The sequence below is a fragment of the Arachis ipaensis genome, chromosome B5 (genome assembly GCF_059453495.1).
Source record: "Arachis ipaensis isolate K30076 ecotype BB chromosome B5, ASM5945349v1, whole genome shotgun sequence".
NCBI classification, from domain to species: domain Eukaryota; kingdom Viridiplantae; phylum Streptophyta; class Magnoliopsida; order Fabales; family Fabaceae; genus Arachis; species Arachis ipaensis.
The window spans coordinates 75,141,457-75,160,878 of record NC_142440.1 but is presented as its reverse complement, the minus strand read 5'-3'; the positions used below and the strand labels follow the sequence as shown (position 1 = coordinate 75,160,878).

The 19,422-nt window shown below is 35.8% G+C and overlaps 3 protein-coding genes across 4 annotated transcripts; 1 reads left to right on the top strand and 2 right to left on the bottom strand.

Moving 5' to 3' along the window:
• Positions 1-882: 882 nt before the first annotated feature.
• LOC107643610 (calcium-transporting ATPase 8, plasma membrane-type) lies at positions 883-8,237 on the bottom strand. Its single transcript, XM_021123758.2, has 17 exons — positions 8,103-8,237; positions 7,903-7,992; positions 6,919-7,002; positions 6,001-6,138; positions 5,837-5,902; positions 5,649-5,747; positions 5,168-5,278; positions 4,712-4,882; positions 4,295-4,354; positions 3,631-3,795; positions 3,428-3,544; positions 2,977-3,075; positions 2,554-2,691; positions 2,372-2,472; positions 1,880-1,923; positions 1,607-1,722; positions 883-1,243 (listed from the first exon to the last, which is right to left on the bottom strand). Exons 2-14 carry the CDS (start codon positions 7,990-7,992, stop codon positions 2,374-2,376), a joined length of 1,437 nt encoding a protein of 478 aa, XP_020979417.2. The 5' UTR covers positions 8,103-8,237; the 3' UTR covers positions 883-1,243; positions 1,607-1,722; positions 1,880-1,923; positions 2,372-2,373.
• Positions 8,103-13,258, bottom strand: LOC148564654 (calcium-transporting ATPase 10, plasma membrane-type-like). 2 transcript variants are annotated; one of them, XM_088486574.1, is made up of 4 exons: positions 12,743-13,258; positions 9,446-9,562; positions 9,321-9,363; positions 8,103-8,234 (listed from the first exon to the last, which is right to left on the bottom strand). In XM_088486574.1, exons 1-4 carry the CDS (start codon positions 12,908-12,910, stop codon positions 8,179-8,181), a joined length of 384 nt encoding a protein of 127 aa, XP_088342700.1. In that variant the 5' UTR covers positions 12,911-13,258; the 3' UTR covers positions 8,103-8,178. The 2 variants fall into 2 exon arrangements, with proteins under 2 accessions (XP_088342700.1, XP_088342699.1); XM_088486573.1 differs by having other exon boundaries at positions 8,196-8,425.
• A 293-nt stretch (positions 13,259-13,551) lies between these two features.
• On the top strand, positions 13,552-17,626 carry LOC148564653 (uncharacterized). Its single transcript, XM_088487069.1, has 3 exons — positions 13,552-13,585; positions 16,969-17,372; positions 17,450-17,626. Exons 1-3 carry the CDS (start codon positions 13,552-13,554, stop codon positions 17,624-17,626), a joined length of 615 nt encoding a protein of 204 aa, XP_088343195.1.
• Positions 17,627-19,422: the final 1,796 nt, after the last annotated feature.

Sequence of the window (19,422 nt, the reverse complement as noted above, 5' to 3'; positions counted from 1 at the left end):
TAGATTTTTTTAGAGTTTTAGGATTTTTATATTTTTCTAGGATTTTTAGATTTTTTTTTTTGTTTTCTAGAATTTTCGAGGATTTTTTTAAAGTTTTTAGAGTTTTCTGCGATTTTTCAGGATTTTCTAGGGTTTTCTAGCGTTTTTAGAATTTTTTTTAAGATTTTCTACGGTTTTCTAGGATTTTTTAGAGTTTTCTAGGATTTTTTAGGAATTTTGTAATTTTTTAGGATCTTCTAGAATTTTTACGGTTTTTTAGGATTTTCTAGAGTGTTTAGGCTTTTTTGGAATTTTTTGAAATTTTCTAGGATTTTTATAGTATTCTGGGATTTTTACGATTTTTTATGGTTTTCTAGGCTTTTTTTAGAGTTTTTTAGGATTTTTACGAATTTTTAGAGATTTCTAAAGTTTTTAGGGTTTTCTAAGACTTTTAGGATTTTTTAGGGATTTCTAGGATTTTCTAGAATTTTTAAAAGTTTTCTAAGATTTTTATGGTTTTCTAAAGTTTCTAGTATTTTTCAGGATTTTTTTAGGTTTTTAAGGTTTTTTAGAATTTTCTAGGATTTTGTAAGGTTTTTAGAGTTTTTTTATGGTTTTCTAGGATTTTCTAGGGTTTTTATGACTTTTAAGAGTTTTTAAGATTTTTAGGTTTTTTTAGAGTTTTTTAGGATTTTTTAGAATTTTTAGGGTTTTCTTGAGTTTTTTAAAATTTTTTAGGGTTTTCAAGAATTTTTAGGATTTTTAGGATTTTTTTAGGATTTTTAGGGTGTTCAAGATTTTTTAGAATTCTCTAGGATTTTCTAGAGTTTTTTTGTTTTCTAAGATATTTAAAATTTTTTTATGGTTTTCAAGAGTTTTTAAGATTTTTAAGATTTTTTAGAATTTTTTTAAATTTTTTATGATTTTTTAGAAATTTTAGGGTTTTATAATTTTTTTGAATTTTCTAGAATTTTTTAAAGTTCCTAGGATTTTCTAGAGTTTTTAGTTTTAAGCCACTGCTTCCAATTAAGCCTGACTGTTGAAGTGAACTTGCCGAGAAATTCGATGATGATGATCTAAACACTAGCAATTTTAGGGTGACCTTGAAAATATTTCATACGAGAGACAAATAACGAGGAGTTAAAATAAGACAAACCTGAAGCACAACAGTTAATCCCACTATACCCATGAAGAGGTAGTTTTTCGTGACTCCACTGAATATGTTAAACTCATCTGGCTTTCGTGCATTGAACTCATTAAAGATCTGCAGTTTTGAACACATTTTTTTAGAATTGAAATAAGATGAGCACACTACAGCAAAGCTACCAAAATGACAACGAATATATGGTGCATGAACTGGGCATGCATTGCCAACCACTAACGCATCACAAGGATTTATAGCAGTAATGTAAATAAGAGTGAGTAGCAAGATATCTCAGGAAAATTGCAATAGGCTTTGGTTTTCTAGATACAATTAGCACCTATTGGAAATTAGCAATCACCATTACAGCACAACCACCAATACTATTATAGAACATGCATAAAAAGATAAGGAAACTAACATTGGTAATTCTTCCAACACAAAACTTTACCATTTAAAATGCAAATGGACTAAAGACAAACTTACTTGAAGATCAGAGTGTTTTTCACTTTAATTGCATGATCATTTTTGTCATGTGTCAGACCCAGTATGCTCCTACCTCGGAAATTCAGAACAAGCAACACAGATACTTGGTACATTGCCTGAAGAGTTCAAATCATAATCGGCAATTCAGTTTACAGAAGAGTATATAGCATAACAACGGTAATTGAAATGCAGGACATCATAAACCAATAGGTAAATAATCCTTGCAGACTACAATGACAAGCAGTTAACTGAGAAATGAGAAACAAAACTCACCTGTATCAGCAAATTTCTCCACATAATATTTGTTGAGAGGTTCTCTGAAAAGGATACAAGACAAAACTCCATGTCAAAAAAACCATTGAAGCACATAGGCACTGCATATATGGCTTGGATAATAAAGCTGCAAATGAAATAGGACCAATATCGATAATGTAAATACAAAATAAATGCAGCCTTCAATATGCTGTTTAGGACTGTTGGCAACAATTTTGTTTCCGAGGGGTATGACTATTATTCATTGCACTTAAAATTTCTCTCCTGTTGAAATAACCAAAATCTTTAGATTTAATAATAAGCTGCACTATTCACACTTTCAATTAAATTTCTTTCTTTATTCTTGGGTGCATCATTCAAAAATGCATCTACAAGGAACAAAATTTTATGACATTCATCCAATTCTTAAGGTGCTGTAACACTAGAAAAACATAGCAAGAAAATGTCATGATCCAAAGAAAAAGGCACAATTAGAGAAACTGAAGTTCCGACCTTCAGCCCACTGGAGGCCAATCCATAAGGTGATCAGTTGGTGGTTCAGTTGCCAATGCTAGTGCTCCCAAAGTATCCATGATAAGATTTACCCACAAAAGCTGTAGAAAGAGCAATAAGTCAGCTGAAACATAAATTGAGGGGCAAAGCCAGAGAGCAAAACACACAGGGAGACAGCAGACCTGCACTGCATTCAGTGGGACATCACCAGAGGAAACAGCAGCAACAACATTTATAACAAGAGCTACTACATTTACTGTAAGCTGAAACTGGATAAATTTCTGAATATTTGCATACACACAACGTCCCCATCTCACAACCTACAAGCACATAGATTTTGAAAGATATAAGAGGTATGCTAAAAATATCAAATTCATGTTCAGCTTGCAAAACACTATACAAAAGCAATCCAAAACGGTGCAATTCAATTATATACAAACCTTTCATTGGTTGGCATATTGACTAACTACCTAAATACCCATCTAGTAATGCCAGAAATAAAATTATTTTTTAAGATGTAAATACTAACCATAAATGATGCATCATTTATTAAGATAATTTAAGAACAAACTAGATCTCTCAAATCGAAAAGAAATAGGTCCAACCTTTACAACTGAAGCAAAATTGTCATCCAAAATAATAATATCAGAGCTTTCTTTTGCAACTTCAGTTCCTTGAATACCCATTGCAAGACCTATATCAGCCTATATTCAGAAAGTATAGAAATAAATTAAAAAGGGAAAAAAGAAAGAAATAGTTCAATTCATTAGAACAGAAAATTCTATGATCAAGAGATAGTAGATTCATACATCGAATATAGAAAAGCATGACATAATGAAATCAGAATCATTAATAAACCTAGGGACTTGTTATCACGTGATTACACAAACAGGAAAACAAGACAGGTATACCAGGGGTAAACAAACTCTCATGGTGTTCAATATACAATTACAAGTATTGACATCGATAAAGATTGTTGTGGTACTTAAAATTTGAGAAAACAACACAATCACTAGCACAAAAAAGAAGATAGTAGTAGTGTAGTAGCAGCCAGACCTCATGTAGTGCAGGAGCATCATTTGTTCCATCCCCAGTTACAGCCACAACATGTCCCTTCCTCCTCAATGCTTGCACAAGTAATAATTTGTCATTAGGAGATGACCGTCCCATAACCTAGTAATCATATTGCCAATAAATATCATTCACCACGAAAAATACCTCTCTTAAGAGCCTGAAAATATTGTTGTCAGGATTCTTACTGATATTGCTTCAGCTATTTCATCTCTCTGTGCATCTGTCATGGCACGAAAAGTTTTTCCTTCAATGATGATTGGCTCTGTAGCTTCAGCAAGGGAATTAAGTATTCCACACTCCACAGCAATTGCTTTTGCAGTTTTGACATTGTCACCAGTGACCATTTTTACCTAGAATTAATCGAAACAAAAAAAAGAAAGGGGCAGAAAAGGATTATTTATAGAATGTAGAAACTGGATATGGAAAGCACCATTGTATTTCATTATCATCAAACGTAGTTATTAATGTTGGTCTTGCTAATCTTTAAGCCGTCAAATTTGAAAGCAATAAACACGTTTGAAAATAAAGAAAAATTTAAGTCCATAGACCAGGGCGTAATTCAGCACTCCGTATGTTATTCCACCTACATGCAATGCATCTGTCTCTAGACGCACAGAGTCAGTGCTTCTTTGGCATCAGTTATAATCACATGAAGTCATTGACAATGAAAGTAGCTGGATTGAATTTTTCTTATTTTTATTATTATAGTCTTGTAGCATATTTTACAACTGCTAACATGGCCACCATGCATATTCTGCTTTCTGTAATGAGCTTCCATCGCATCACCTCCAAGAATACAATGGACACGGTAATTTAACAATTCTATTGAGGATAATTGAAAATAAGTACCTTAACCCCAGATTTTTGGCAAAGCTCCACTGAATCTTTGACTCCAGGTCGACAAGGATCCTGCATGTCAAATATGAGATTAAGAATCAGATATTTAACCAGCAGAAGCGTATCCTAGAGTCAAATGCTATCATAAGTTAGAGTTTATCAATGATTCCCGTGTTAAATCCAAATGCACAGAATCCACTTACAAGATATTGTCATGGACAGTAAATTAAATTAACAAAACTATAATCCCTGCAGAGTCCCAAGTCCCAACCACTTGCAATTAAGCAAACAGATGAGATTGGCAGATAGGAATGAGTGTGCAAAGCACAATAAATTTTAAATTAGAGAAAAACAAAAGCACAAGAAAATATTAATACATTATAAACATCAATGACAATGATAGACATGTATTCAGAGGAAAATACTTGCCTTCAGACCAACAATAGCTAACAAAACAAGATTATCTTCTGGTAAAGACCAGTGAGCCCGTTCTTCTTCAGTGGCTGGAACATTCTCCTTTTCAAATGTTCTATATGCAATGGCAACACAACGTAAACTCTCGGCAGCCATGTCTTCAATAGCTTTTCTGAAAGATACCATCTGCAAGCCAGGAAAATTTCACTATGTAGGACTTTCTCCAGATCAAGCGAGTGAACTACTAAAGGTTGAATCATCCAAACTACATTTGTTTGCTTTGTAAAATAGGTTGACACAGTCCAGTGAAAAACAGAGAGAGAGAGAGAGAGAGAGAGAGAGAGAGAATGGATAATACGCCTTGGCTGAGATTATTTCCAAACAGGAAAAGAAAGTGAAAACAAACAAACAAAAAACAGAAGAATGCCTTTATGAAATCACAGATCAGAATATAAAACTGCTTTATCAAACCTTTTCCTCATCCATGTCTATCAACTGGTCATTTGCATCAATGTACCGTGTACAGCAGGCTAGGACAATCTCAGCAGCACCTTTCCAGTGTATGTGAACTTCAGAGTCAGCCTGCATACAGAGATAAAATTTGCTTATTTAAGGTGCACGATATGATAAAACAGATGATTACATCATTATGCAGTACAAGCATATTGTGATGATATTCCAGTCAACTTGCATACTTTACTGGGTATGCAGATAATCTCACAACTTGAAAGTGAAACGGACATATCAGTGTTTAATTCAGATTTAAGAGTGAGTTGACAGTTATTAATATTTAATATGACATTGGAGTTACTTGTTAGTGCTCATAGATGTGAATGAAACACAGGGACAACACAGGCACAAAATAGTGATCCAACTGAAGCAATTAAAAATAGAAATCCACATTACAAAGAAGATACAGCAGCAATAGCTTAAACTGTCTATGAGAGAATACCGTTTGTACTGCAACTCCGCCTCGTTTTTTCTCAGAATTGAAAGGGAAAACGTGAATAATTGATGATTCCGATCTAGTAGAGTCGAAGTTCATCCCAATCTGATATTTGATTAACATTTACAAGCAACTGTAAGAATATAAGCTTCACACACAAAAATAGGGAATAAACTGTATTACTGAAAACAGACCTCTAATCCCCAATGTAAAATTGCCTTTTCTGTTGGTGATCCGGAAACCTCAACATCGTTACCACCCTGTCAAGGACAGACTTTAGCAGAATGCAGCAGCACCAAAATTATTGTCCATACAGAGAAGAGTAAAACAAAGTGTAACAAGATCAGTTCAAGCAAACCTCAGGGACAAAAACACTGCCATTAGTGTTCTGTGCAACACCTTCAATGAGCAAAGAGTGGAGCTTGGGAGAGAGCTCTGACTTGTTACCAGGAGGATCATTCTTCTTCCCACCAGCATAAGCCTCCACCACAGTCATCTATCATAAAGTATTTTGTGCTCAATCGATATCTTCCAAATTCCATAGAATCAATGAAATTTTGTGCTCCTAATTTACCTTAAATGCGGAAGGCTTATTATATACAACCTAAACTGGTGAGCATCGACATGGGATGCCAGGAGCAACAATACTATGGTTGAATTTTCACCTGAAGTTTCTCCTGGCCTCTACTTTCAACAATTGGAAAATTCTCCATCTGATCAACTCTTATGAAAAATTCTATTTCAGTCAATAGGCACTATCCTTTCTTTCTCCACCACCCACCCACCACGCACGGGCGTGCGGGGCCTTCTAAGTTCTAATACATTCATTCCTGATCTCTTCTAAATCCACTACAATATCCATATATTTATAACTCTTAGCTTAGGCTCTTCTTGACATTCTACTACAAGACATTTTTACAGTAAAAGGCATTGTGCTTCTCCAGCTGTAAAACAAACTTTTCATTTTAAGGATTCACAATCTCTTCTATTCATCTACCAAACCTGAATTCTATGGTTTACATCTCCATCTATTCTCCCGTTTTGTGTGATCTCCGAATTTCACAGCTAAAATAGCACTAGTGAGAATATTGATAAGTCCGGTATGTCAAAATCCATGTGAAGTGTGCAGACGAAGGTTTTAACCCCACCAAGCATGTATTTGATTGCTGAACCACTAAAACAGATACAGCTTCTTGAAGTGTGATCTCCAGAAAATTTATGAAAATTGCCTAAAACCAGAATCCAATGAAAATTCAAATGATACATCCCAACATACCTGATTCATGGTCAACGTGCCAGTCTTATCACTGCAAATGGTTGTTACAGAGCCCATTGTCTCACAAGCGGAAAGCCTCCTCACCTGCAATTCGATGCTTCAGATTTAACAGAGATTCACATGTATGTCAAAATCCAATCAAAGAACAAACACCGACATACCAAAGCTTTATCCGCCATCATTTTCCTCATTGAGTAGGCCAGGATATAACATAGTCAAGAAATGATGCGTAAGAGATAGGGAAAAATAATATATAATATATTCCAAAGAGCAAATTAACAAATACTAGGTACGGATAAATCTTTATCTTTTATCAAAAATACAGCCAGTACTTCAAAAAAAAAATTAAAGGGATCAAAATTATAAAATATAATGAGATACAAGCATAACAGCAAAATTTTACCACCACATTTTCTGGCACCAACAGTAACACATCATTCAGACTATACAATAAACTGTTCCTTCTGTTTTTAACTAAAAAAGGTCAGCTAAAACCAAGACTAAGCAACAGAATGAAGTAAAAGTACTAGGTCAGAGGGAGGGATTGAAACAAAAAAGTAATGCCTCCCCCAAAACTGCAAAAGCAATGCTTCCCCCATCATACCATCCTTCCTCAATACCCTGAAACAGAAAAGTAGCTCTGCTGAAGGCTAAATCAAGATAGACCATGATATGCTCCAGTATACTCTTAGAGTAAGGGAGGGATTGAAAGTAGCTCTGAACAGGCTACTAACAGTTGTATTATTTACATAATATAAAACTACCAAGAAGCAAGAAGAACAAGGAAACGAGAGAAGAAAAACTCAAATTTCCAGTCAAAGTCAGCAAGACTGAGCTGGTAATAAAAGGAAGTATGTGAAGACCAGAATAAATATTTAAGTATAATATTTGCATGCAGATAGAGGGAAAAAAACAGGCCAAGTTACAGTGTCAATCCCCACACTAAACAAATTATTGCATCATAATTTTGCCACCAAAGCTCACCTCAGATTTTATCCCAATGCCAATGAAGCCGCTGCAGCTACCATTAAAATAATCAAAGTCAGATCCTTGCAAGCATCCCACATAAAACATCTGTAGAAGGAAACCGAAACAAATAGGTCACTACAATATCACTCGGCCAATAACATCGGATACTACAGAAGCATTAAGGATCCAATGGTTCATAATGCGCTAAAATTTACCCAGAAACTTCTTCCTTTCTTTCGAGGATAATCATTGGAACCAAATGCATTCCTTCGTTTTAGTAAGTCAGCATCATCACCATGAATCCCCTTCTCTAAATTGGTTTTCAACAAATTTGATATCCCAGCAACCTGATAGTGATTCAGAACAAAAAAGAGTGATCAACATCATTACAAAGTTGAGAGAGAAGGAAGGTCCACAGCAAACTTGCCCCTCCATATTGCTGAAGAGCAACGGTATCATGCTCCCCTTGAAACTGAAGCAAGTTGCTCTTGTCCAATTGGAAATTCACCAGCAGAGGCCGCAGGAGGCTTTGTGGTTTCTACCAGTAATTAAAATGCATTCATCATCGATAAATGTCCAACCACATCATATCAGATGAAAATAAAATACAGCTTGGAACTACCCAGAAATAGTTATATAAATCCTTCAAACATTGAATTGCACTAGTGGATTACTCGGCACTAATCTATCCTTTATTCAATGTGTAAAATAGTAACAAATGTGAGATTAGTTGAGGTAGTATGTTGGCATTAATACAAATGATTTTGGGTTCAAGTCTTTGAGAACGGGAAAAAAAAATATATTCCATTAAATCATTGGACACCAAAAAGGGGATTTCCCTTAATATATTGTATAGGTTTTTCAAGAATAAGAAGGGAGGTAGTTCACAGAACAAAAATTGACCCAAAAAAAAAAATCCCCTTTAACCCATTTATTTATTAAACATGCATAATTAGTCAAGATGGTGACTATTTTACACTCTAAGATCTCAAGTTTTAAGTTTTGAGATACCCAAAAAATATATTTTTTCATGGAGATATATACTACAAAGGGTATCGCGCGCGTGCCCACAGGGTTTTGTTTTTGTGGGGGGGGCATCAAACCCCTCCCATATAACTTTTAATGCCCCCCCCCCCCCCATATAACTTGATTAAAAGGTTTTGGGTTCAAATCTTTGATATAACAAAAAATAAATGTTTAATAGGTTATATATAATGAAGGGTATTTTAGGGTAAAAATTGGACATCAACCCTTCTCATATTAACATTAACATTAATAAATTGAAAACAAACATTTAGCCAAAAAAAAAAATTCAAGTCCAAGATGATGATCATGACAGGAACTTTTATCCAGATGATTATTTATTTGTAAGTATTGGGAAACACCATACTTAAGTATCCAAAAATAACAATGAGCGTGATCTGATTACTCACCAATCACTTGACCATCCCCGGCTGCTTTGAAAAGATATGCTGCCTAGAAGGCCAAAATGCATATTCAGTACACTTATATTTTTGTAACACCAAAATGATAGACATTCCAGTTGAAGGAAGCATACCCTAATGGCTTGTGCATGAGCTCTAATCTTTCTCAATATTTGTGTCTTCTCTTCTTGTTTTTTCAAGTCCAAGGTGTAACGAAATCGACGAGAAGCATTAAGCACCAGTGCTGCTTGCTAAAGATAAATAAAATAAAAAAAAAAAAAAAGGATTTCTCCTCTCATTATTTAAGAAAAAGTTACCTCCCCAGTAACACACACACACTAAGAAAAACAACACTCCATCAGATAGAATAAACAAAAATGAGAAGAAATTCGTTATAATTCCTCAAGCAAATTTTGAGAGCAGAAGTTTGCATTACTTGTGCTCCTTTGAATCTCATACAAGTCAAACTCATCATGAACAGCAACAACAATGAAGTCTTGTCCTAATCAGGCGAAAGTGCTCGATCATGAATCATATTCAGTTATTCGCATTTAAGCATTAAGTCAAGTTTCCCTTTCTTTTTAGTAACTTCACCTATGATTCTTCTTCTAAGTCTTCCTCTACCTATGGTTACTAAACTACCCTTCGTTTCATTTACTCTCTCCTTACTTGGGCATCTACAGTCTTCTCCGTTCGAGCCTTTAAAAGTCTAGGTTTCTTTTAATAACTTCACCTGGAAAAGGGTAAAATAGCCCGTCTCAAGCCTGGATAAAGGTAGACCTTTGTATTAGACAGTCAACGGCCAATATAAAATGTTGTCAAACCTTATAAAATAGATCCAAAATGGGACGAACGAAACTGATATGTTTAATTTTATCTTGACTCTTCAAATTAATGGCAGAAGTCAAAATATCTACCGGGAGCAAACTCTCGCAATTGAAGCATTACTCAAAAATAGAAGAATCCGAATATACTACATTCTCAAAAAGGTATGTGGCAGTAGCCAATATTACAACCATCTTACTACAGAGTAATTGACACATCAGTCTTTCACAACAGACTCTGTGTTTTTTTTTTTTTTTTCATTTAAACACATGGAGCAGAAAACAAAACTAATTCTTGAAACCAAATAAGACGTAGGAGTGGGATTGAACAGGGAATTTTTTTTTTTAAGTTTATAAGAACATGAGATGTATACAAGTATAATTATAGAAAGGAACATTAATATATATTTAATTTATGATCAAAATAATTTAATTCTCCCACACACTAAAAGAAACACAATAAATAAATTTAATAGTAAGATATATAAAAAATATATTTGAACATATGTTAGACTAAATATACTTATACAACAAAATTAAATATTTGAACATAAAGCTGAAAAGGTAAAGGTGGCTGGATGATATGGTGTAGTCTATTTTGAAGTGCCTTGAGTATAAAAGGAATACTTAGCTTTAAAATTTTTTTTCAATTTTTCATGAGAAAGAATATAAATAGAATAGTTGGAATATGACAACCGCGGGCATCCAGAGCCTACAAGTCGCATGCACGCTTGTCATCCTCAAGCCCCATTTTCAAATTACAACAGCTACTTCAACCAGAAATCAAATTCAGTTTCACATAGTTAAATAGTTACTCCCTTCCAATAATGTCAGAATATCTCCAAGCATTTAAAGAACTCTTATCCTCACAAACATCCCTTTCAATAATGGGTTATTTCCTTCATACAGATTGAGAGAACAATTCTTTCTTTCTCCTCACTTCTCTTCTAGGGTGAATTGCTGTACTGAAACAAACAACAACAACAGAAACAAAGCCTCATCCCAGTAGGTGGGGTCGGCTACATGGATCAAACGACGCAATTGCGCCCCATCATGAAACAACATCCTAATTTCAAATTCCGTTCTTGCCTTTTCCAGCCCCAAATTACATCAAAGCACTTATCGTTATCATTCAAACTTTGAAGATAAATCTTGCTGTACTCTTTTTTCCATTTACATCCTGCAGGAAGCACCCATGAAATCCAGCAACTACTTCGTAATTAGAATACAAATCTATTAAAGCCATAACCGAATCCTTAACCCTGAAGTTGTCTTCTTTAACCTCCAATAATCAACTCGAGAAAAGAAAATGGCTGTTCCATGGAACGTGAAAACTTTCGAATGACAGCGTAGAAATCAAATCCTAGAAGGGCTGGATCCTCTCTTGTCTGTTTCTGATATGTAAAGCACATCATTCAAAAAGTTACTTTACACAAAAAATAAGGCTTAGATCTCACTGAAGATTCCAACTGATGCATTATCCTCACTTCCCATTGAACAATAGTTCCATTCAGTCAATCGCTTCATTTCCAATCACAACTCGGTCAACATAGAGACAGGAACCCTAACCCTACACCTCATATTATGATAAAACTAGGAATGAATGCAACCCAATCTACCACTCAACTTTTCTCCTCCGCCAGGATACAACTCAAAGGCTCCCAAAAGTGGCCTCATAAGCCTGAGATTAAACCTAACAAGCTCTTCTCCAGAAGGATCAGAAGCTGAGAATTATTGTGCCACTGTTGGGGAGAATCTCTGCAGTATGTTCTGATGCATTTCATTTAGCTTTTTACACACAGAATGAATTGTTGATTCTGTTAGGTTATTTTGCATCTAACCCACACTGGAAACTAAAATGTTTCCTTTCCTACAAATAAGTGCAAACTCTACAGAAACCACACGCTGACTGAAATTTTCCCTCTAAATCTATCTCACACTATATCACTAGAAACTTTCCTCATTGAGAGAGTCCAATAATACTATGTTATTGACTCGTACTTCATTTTGTGAGTGTACAAGGCTCCAGGAGACATAACTTGAAACTAATCACCACTAAATTTAGTGTAATCCACCACAGTGTTGATACTCAGTTTTCTCCATCGCACGAAAATCATATCAGACCAATTATTCCTCTAGCCCTACACTTATAATTAGGAATAATCAGTACTCCCATTAACCCTAAATTCAACTAAAATATAGCAAATGACAACACTAACCAGTAAGAACAGCGGGCAATGAACAATACCAAAACAGATATAAACATATATAGATACCGAAGGAAACATTAATTAACCGAAAACTTAAATATAAAAAAAGGATAACACTGTGCAAGATTGTGTGTGTAGAAGAAGAGAAAAAGTTGCTCACTCCCTACGCTAATAATTAGGAATAACCAGTACTCAATAAACCCTAAATTCAACTAAAATATAGTAAATCACAATACTAATCAGCAGGAACAGAGTGACAGCAAAACAAATAAAAAACAGAGAACATATCCAACAGCACAAACCCGAAAACATAAAACAAACCGAAAATTAAACAAACAAACAAAAAGGAAACGTGTGCAAGAGTGAGTGTAGTAGAAGAAGAGAAAGAGTGACGAACCCTCCATCGTCTGAGTCGCTCAATATAGGCGTTCTTAGTCCTGGTGATGTCAAACGGATCAGAGACATCGCCATCGTCGAAGTCGCCGGAGCGTGCTGTTGGAGGCCCCGCCTCCAAGTCAGTATCCGGAAGCGGCGGCCGGTGCGGCGAGCCATTCGCGTAAATCATCGGAGTAACTGTCGCAGGAGAGATGGCACCGTCAAATCACACTTTCTCAACAATACAGTTTCAACAACAATCTCTTTGCTTCGTACCAAACCATAACAGCCACTATTACAATAACACAACACACCGCTTCACACACACACACTTTTCTTTGTGACTGTAACTGTAACCACCTAATCAGAACGCGATTTCGAAGAAAATGTAGCAGAAGAAGAATCGTATCCTTTTTTTTATTTTTTCTAACGCGCAAAACCTATCTTTGGAAAATACGCAGTGTTTTTTCTTCTTTTGTTCTCGAAATGAGACTCACTAATTGATTCGAATTTCAAAATTCAAAGTCCATCTCAAAACATTGACTCTCAGTCTACCCAGCTATCTCACTTTTCTACCGTAGTATCAGATAAATAAATAAATAAATAGTAATTAATTATAGGAAACTTCACTCGCTATTTCGTTTTCGTGTTTCCTGGATTTAGTTGTACGGCACTACAACGTATAAAATGAAATTTAAAATAAAAAATAAATTATCAATTTAGTCCTGGAAAATAAATGATGACTTGCACAATTTAGCCACGAAAACATTTTCAGTGAAATATTCCAACAATTTTGAACAGTAAAAAGAGACATTCTGCGACAAAATATCTATGATTAAATTAATAGTTTACTCTAAAAAGATTACCCTTCTTTTGTTCGTATATTATAAATATCCAATTGGTTAATATCCCTGGGTTGAGGGGAAGAAGAAAGAGAGAGAGAGAGAAATAAGAATAGAGGCATACCGGATAAAAAAGACAAAGTAGCTTGTGTTGCCTTTTATTGTTTATGGGGTTTGTAACTGTGGCACTCTTGTTTCTTCTTTCTTGCTCGCTTCCTTCTTCAGTATAACACCTGAAAGAACTTCATAGAAAAGAGGCATGCATAACTCATGAGATGAGGACCCAGCACCCTGTTTTAGATAACCGCCACCGCGTAAATTTAATTACGTTTATTAGATGATGATATAGATATACCATACATTAACATTAAGCAATGTAACCTGCATCTGATCACAATTCTTTTTCTTTAATTATTAATTTTTATTATTCTTAAAATCCACTTTAAGGATTTATAAATAAACATCTACTTTTACTTAATATATCAAAATTGGGTTTTTCTCTAATTTATCATGGTGAGATGTCATTTTTCGTTAATCTATTTTCCCTCCAAAATTATTACACTATTCGCTCTTCTAAAATTTATTTTAGAAAAATATCTTTAATTAATATAATTATATTATAATTAATATTTAATGAATAATATATAATTATACTAATTTAAGATACTGTCTTTAATATAATCAATATATTTTAAGAAAATATCTTTTTTATAATTATATAAAATTAATATTTAATACATTATTATACTAATTGTCAATCATTAAATATTTTTAATCATTCTAATTATTATATTAATTTATATAATTCTATTTCTCTATCATTATGCAAGTTGATATATACGTTGATACAAGTTTATACTAATTATTATATTAATTGTATAATACTAATTGTCATAATTATCAGAACCGAACCGGCAATCGACTCGACAAAGTTACTGGGTCATTGGATTAATGGTTCAATCGGTGGATCACTGGTCGAACCGTTTAATCCGGTAATAATTAAATAAATATATACAATTATAATAAAATTAAAATTTTGATGTATTATATTTATTTATGTAATGCTACGTCAACAAACATAATTATTTTTTATATTAATCACATGAATGATTATTTAAAAGAAAAGAAGTGATTGATAATTATGTAAAATATCTTATATTATTAGTATATTAAAATTAACTATAAAATAAATAAATACAATATTATTATGGAAGAATAAAAATAATATTTTATATTTTTTAAAGTGTATTGCTTTAATTTAAATATAATTACTTTTAGTATAATATATATAATTATTAGTCTTTAGTATGGTAAATTAATAAGGTCATTAGCGTTGTTTTTATAATATATATAATTATTTACCCTAATAAAGTTAAAGGACAAATTGCCCTAGTGGAAGTTCAACACGATTTTATTTCAAAAGCCCCACTTGGCCACTTCTGTTAATTTTTTAATTTAAAAGGGTGTCAGGGTGTTTCCTACTGTGATCCATGGCACCGCTTGTGCATTATGGAAGTGCGCAGCACATTGACTCGCCGGTCAAATATGTCCGGTGCGAACGGATTTGACCTGTTTAAAGCAAATCAAACCAGTTTTCTACGGGATAAATACAGGAACGGTTAGAAGAGTCACCCGGATCGGTTTAAGGTCCGGTTTACTGGTTTTTTGGTCGGTTTGATAACTATGCTAATTGTCGATCATTAATATTTTTCAATTATTATTTTTAATCAAGCATAATTAGTAACAAATTGATACATACATTAATGGTGACTGTTCCGCGCTGGGATTCTTTTTCCGAGCTATGACTCGAGCGAGTGCTTCTTCGGCCTGTTGCTTATTGCTCAAAGAGAATTCCTTGGGATTCCGTTAACGTCGGCGTGGGACCTGCAAAAAGGACTCCGATGCCCAAGTCAGTAGGTTTTTTAAGAATATGAAATGCTTTGTGAAAATAAAATTGGTATGTGGTTTCTTAGCGTAGCTCAGTATTGTGGGATATGACTTAGCTACACTTGGGGTTGCAGCTTGTTTATATAGACTTTCGGGGACTGAGCTTTGTAATGGCATGATGGACGAATAGTCCGGGATCCTTGGGTTTGTTTTTCGTATATTTGTTGTCATCCGGTTATAGCGCGGAGATCCTTGCGAATGGATATGAAGAGATGTTTTCGGTTGCGCTTAATGCTCGGTCAATGATTCTTTAGCCGAGCTTATCGGTATGGTACACAGCCCCCAAGCTTATCTTGTAAAAAACATGTTGAGCTTTATTTCGGCTTTAGAATCATTGTGCATGAAAATATAGTGTTTATGGGCCCCCCAAGATCAACTTGTTTTTTTTTTTGTGTGCCAGGTAGGGGCTGCGTTTGGGCCTTGGTGCGCCGCTTCATCTGGTTATTGGAGAACGTGCGGGTGTTGGAAAAGTTGTCTTGGTAACTTCCACTTGTTTGTTCAATGTTGTCCGCTTGTCTTCTGTTCTAGTAGAAACGATGAGTAAGAAAGGTTAGTCTTCTGACTTTTCACTTTCACTGTCTTGCTGTCTTTTTGCTTTCTCTGTGTTTTTTTCCTTGTTGTCGTGGTATGGGTAAAAAGGAGAAGGTTGTAGCGGATAGTAATGACCCGTATGGTTGGGTGGATATTGATGTGAGAAGTCGTGTTTCTATTTTTAGTTCCGCTGAGCTAGTTTCCCATTTAAACGAATGTAGGTGGGTAAGAAATGGGGATCAGTTAGGGATTAGGATTCTGCCTTGTGGTAAAGATGATAGAGTTTGTGAACGGCGTTCGGACTGGTCTTACTTCTATGTATATACTTGCATGTTGACCGAATTGGGGGTAAGGTTCCCCTTTTCTGATTTCGAGTGTGGTGTGTTATCTCAACTTAACTGTGCTCCCACACAGTTGCATCCAAACTCCTAGGCTTTTGTCCGGGCCTTTGAGTGTCTGATGGAGTATCTTGAGTGCTATCCGTCGCTTGATTTATTCTTTTCTTTGTTCCAAGCTAAGGGGGTGTGGAGGGGAGGTTGGGTTAACTTGAGCAGTCACCCTGGCCGAAGTATCTTTAGTTTGTATAAACAGTCTTTCAAAGATTTCAAAGAAATATTTGTTAAGGTGCAGATTGAGGAAGAGTTTTACCCTTTTTTTTTGGATTCGTTAATGGTTGAGAGATTTCTTGTTTATTGGTCTCCTGAGCCTAAACAAATTTTGGATTGTGAGGATAGAGTAAAGAGTGAAGAGTATGTGTTAGATTTTTTAATTTCTGCAATGTCCTCGTCTGAGTTGTTGTCGATATCAAGTATTTTGAAGCTGGAGGGAGATAGAGAGGTTATTGAGGAATATTTGGGTAATTTGTTGTGGTACTTGGTGTTTTTGTGTTGATTTTTGTAATGATTGGTTATGTTCGTTTGTGTGTTTGTAGGTGATAAGGCTTCTACTCGTACTATCGCTAATTTGAAGGCATTTGTTTCAAAGGCTAAGAAGAAAGAAAAGGAAGGCTCGTCAACGAATGTGAGGGAAAGCGAGGTTGTTTTTTATCGTTCAACTGCTGATGGTGGTCTGAAAAGAAAAAGGGGTGATGGGTCGTTGAGGGTTCTTGATCTTACTGGTGTTAAGGAAGATGCTGGGGCTTTCACTGCGGAGGAGATCTGTTCGGCTCATGAGAGCCAGGTAATGCTTCACGGCTATAAAGATGGTCCTGAACGGTCGTTGTGGTCTGCTGGTTATCCCTTCATGGCCGTTTCGGACGAGTTTGCCCAAGTTGATTCCGACGTAAAGATCATTCATGAGGCTGGGAAAACTGGCGTAGCATGGTATTTGCAAGTCAGCATATATATTTTCCTAATTCTTTGCTTGTTTTTCTTACATGCTGTTACAAATTTTGTGTATGCTCTTGTTAGGTCATTGGGGCTCGGTTGATGTCCATTGGGAGGACCTCCGAGTTAGATTCTATTCTGGAAGGGGATAATGTTGCTGCCATAAAAAAGCTGAAGGCTTCTTTGCAGGAAAAAGATTACAAGGTTTTGAAACTAAGGAATGAGTTGAAGGCTGCGAGAGATTGGGAAATTAACCTCTAGGATTGCTGAGCTTGAGGAAGAAGTGCTTTCTGCTTTTACTTTAGGTTTCGATTGAGCAGTTAGCCAGATCGGTGTTGTGGCACCTGAGGTTGACGTCAGCATGTTGGATGTCACAAAGATTGTTCAAGATGGGCAGTTGATAGAAGATGGGACATTGGGTGAGAAACAGGATGAGAGTGAGTCAGTGGGGAAGGCTGATTAGTGCTTCCTTTGTATTTTGATGTTTTCTTGTATTGGTTTGCTTGTTTGAAAATTTGGATTTTACTTGTTTTGTTTCGCGAAACTGGAATTTGGATTCCTTATTGGAATGTTTTGGAATGTTTATCCCTATGTAGGGTTTGTTTGTTTGCAATGAGAGTAGTTGATAGATAGTATGTTCGTTTACTATTAAACTTGACATCATACATGGAGTGATGAGGGGTGAGGGACCTCATTAAAACTTCTCCGTGATAAAAAACCCAATGTGGGAAAAACCACAGTAGTAGGAAAAAGAGTGTCTCCTCTTGTCCTCATCACAATTACATAAAGTAGTTTCTTAAAGATGAGATATTCCAGATTCCAGGGACCTCGTCCCCCTCTAGTGTTTGTAATGAGTATGCGCCCTTGCCGAGGACATGTCGAATTCGGTATGGTCCTTCCCATGTCGCGGCGAGCTTTCCATGTGTGGGTAGTTTCCTGGCTTCCTCTGTTCGTCTGAGTACTAGGTCGTGCTCGGCGAATGTTCTGGGTTGTACTCGCCTGTTGTATTTTCGTTTGATTATTTCTTGCATTGCTTTTTGTTGTAGCTTCGCTTTGTCTCGAACTTCTTCTATTACATCTAGCTCTGCACGCCTTATTTTGTCGGATGGTATATTCTTGGCCCTTGGTGAGTTTATAGCGATCTCAACTGGTATCATGGCGTCAGAGCCATAAACCAATCTGAAGGGGGATTCTTGTGTAGTTGTCTGTCTTGTTGTGTTGTATCCCATAGGATTTATGGTATTAGCTCAGCCCATTCTCCTTTGGCTTCGCCCACTTTTTTCTTGATCGCTTGGAGGATAACCTTGTTTGCAGCCTCGGCAAGTCCGTTCGTTTGTGGGTGTTCTACTAAGGAAAATGGTGTTTAATTTTGAAACCCTGCAAAAATATGGCTAAGCTTTGATCGGTGAATTGCCGACCATTGTCAGTGATAATTTCATGTGGTATTCCAAATCGGCAGATAATATGTTTCCATATGAAAGAACGTACTTTATTAGCCCCGATCTTTGCTAAAGGTAGGGCTTCAATCCATTTTGAAAAATAATCAATTGCTACGAGTAAATATTTTACCTGGCCGGGGGCTTTTGGGAATGGACCGAGGATGTCAAGCTCCCATTTGTTGAAGGGCCAGCTTACCTCCGATGTGTGTAGTAGCTCGGCTGGGTTTCGTATGCTTGGTGAGTGCTTTTGACAACTGTCGCATTTTTTGACTTTGTTGATGCAATCTTGTTTTATTGTTGGCCAGTAGTACCCGGCCCTGGTTATTTTGGATGCTAAGCTCATTCCCCCTATGTGGTTGCCGCATACTCCTTCGTGAACCTCGTTCATGATGATGTCGGCGTCTTCTTTGTTTACGCATCGTAACAGGGGTTGGGAGAACCCTCTCTTGTATAGGTTGTCTCCGATTAGGGTGTAGGAGGCTGCTCTCCTCTTGAATGTCTTCTCGTCTTTCAATCCTTCCGGAATGTCCCCAGTTTGTAGGTATTGTTTGTATGGTGTTCACCAGCCATTTTCCTGTGATATTGAGAAGATCGAATTGTTGCTGAAGCTGGGCTCAT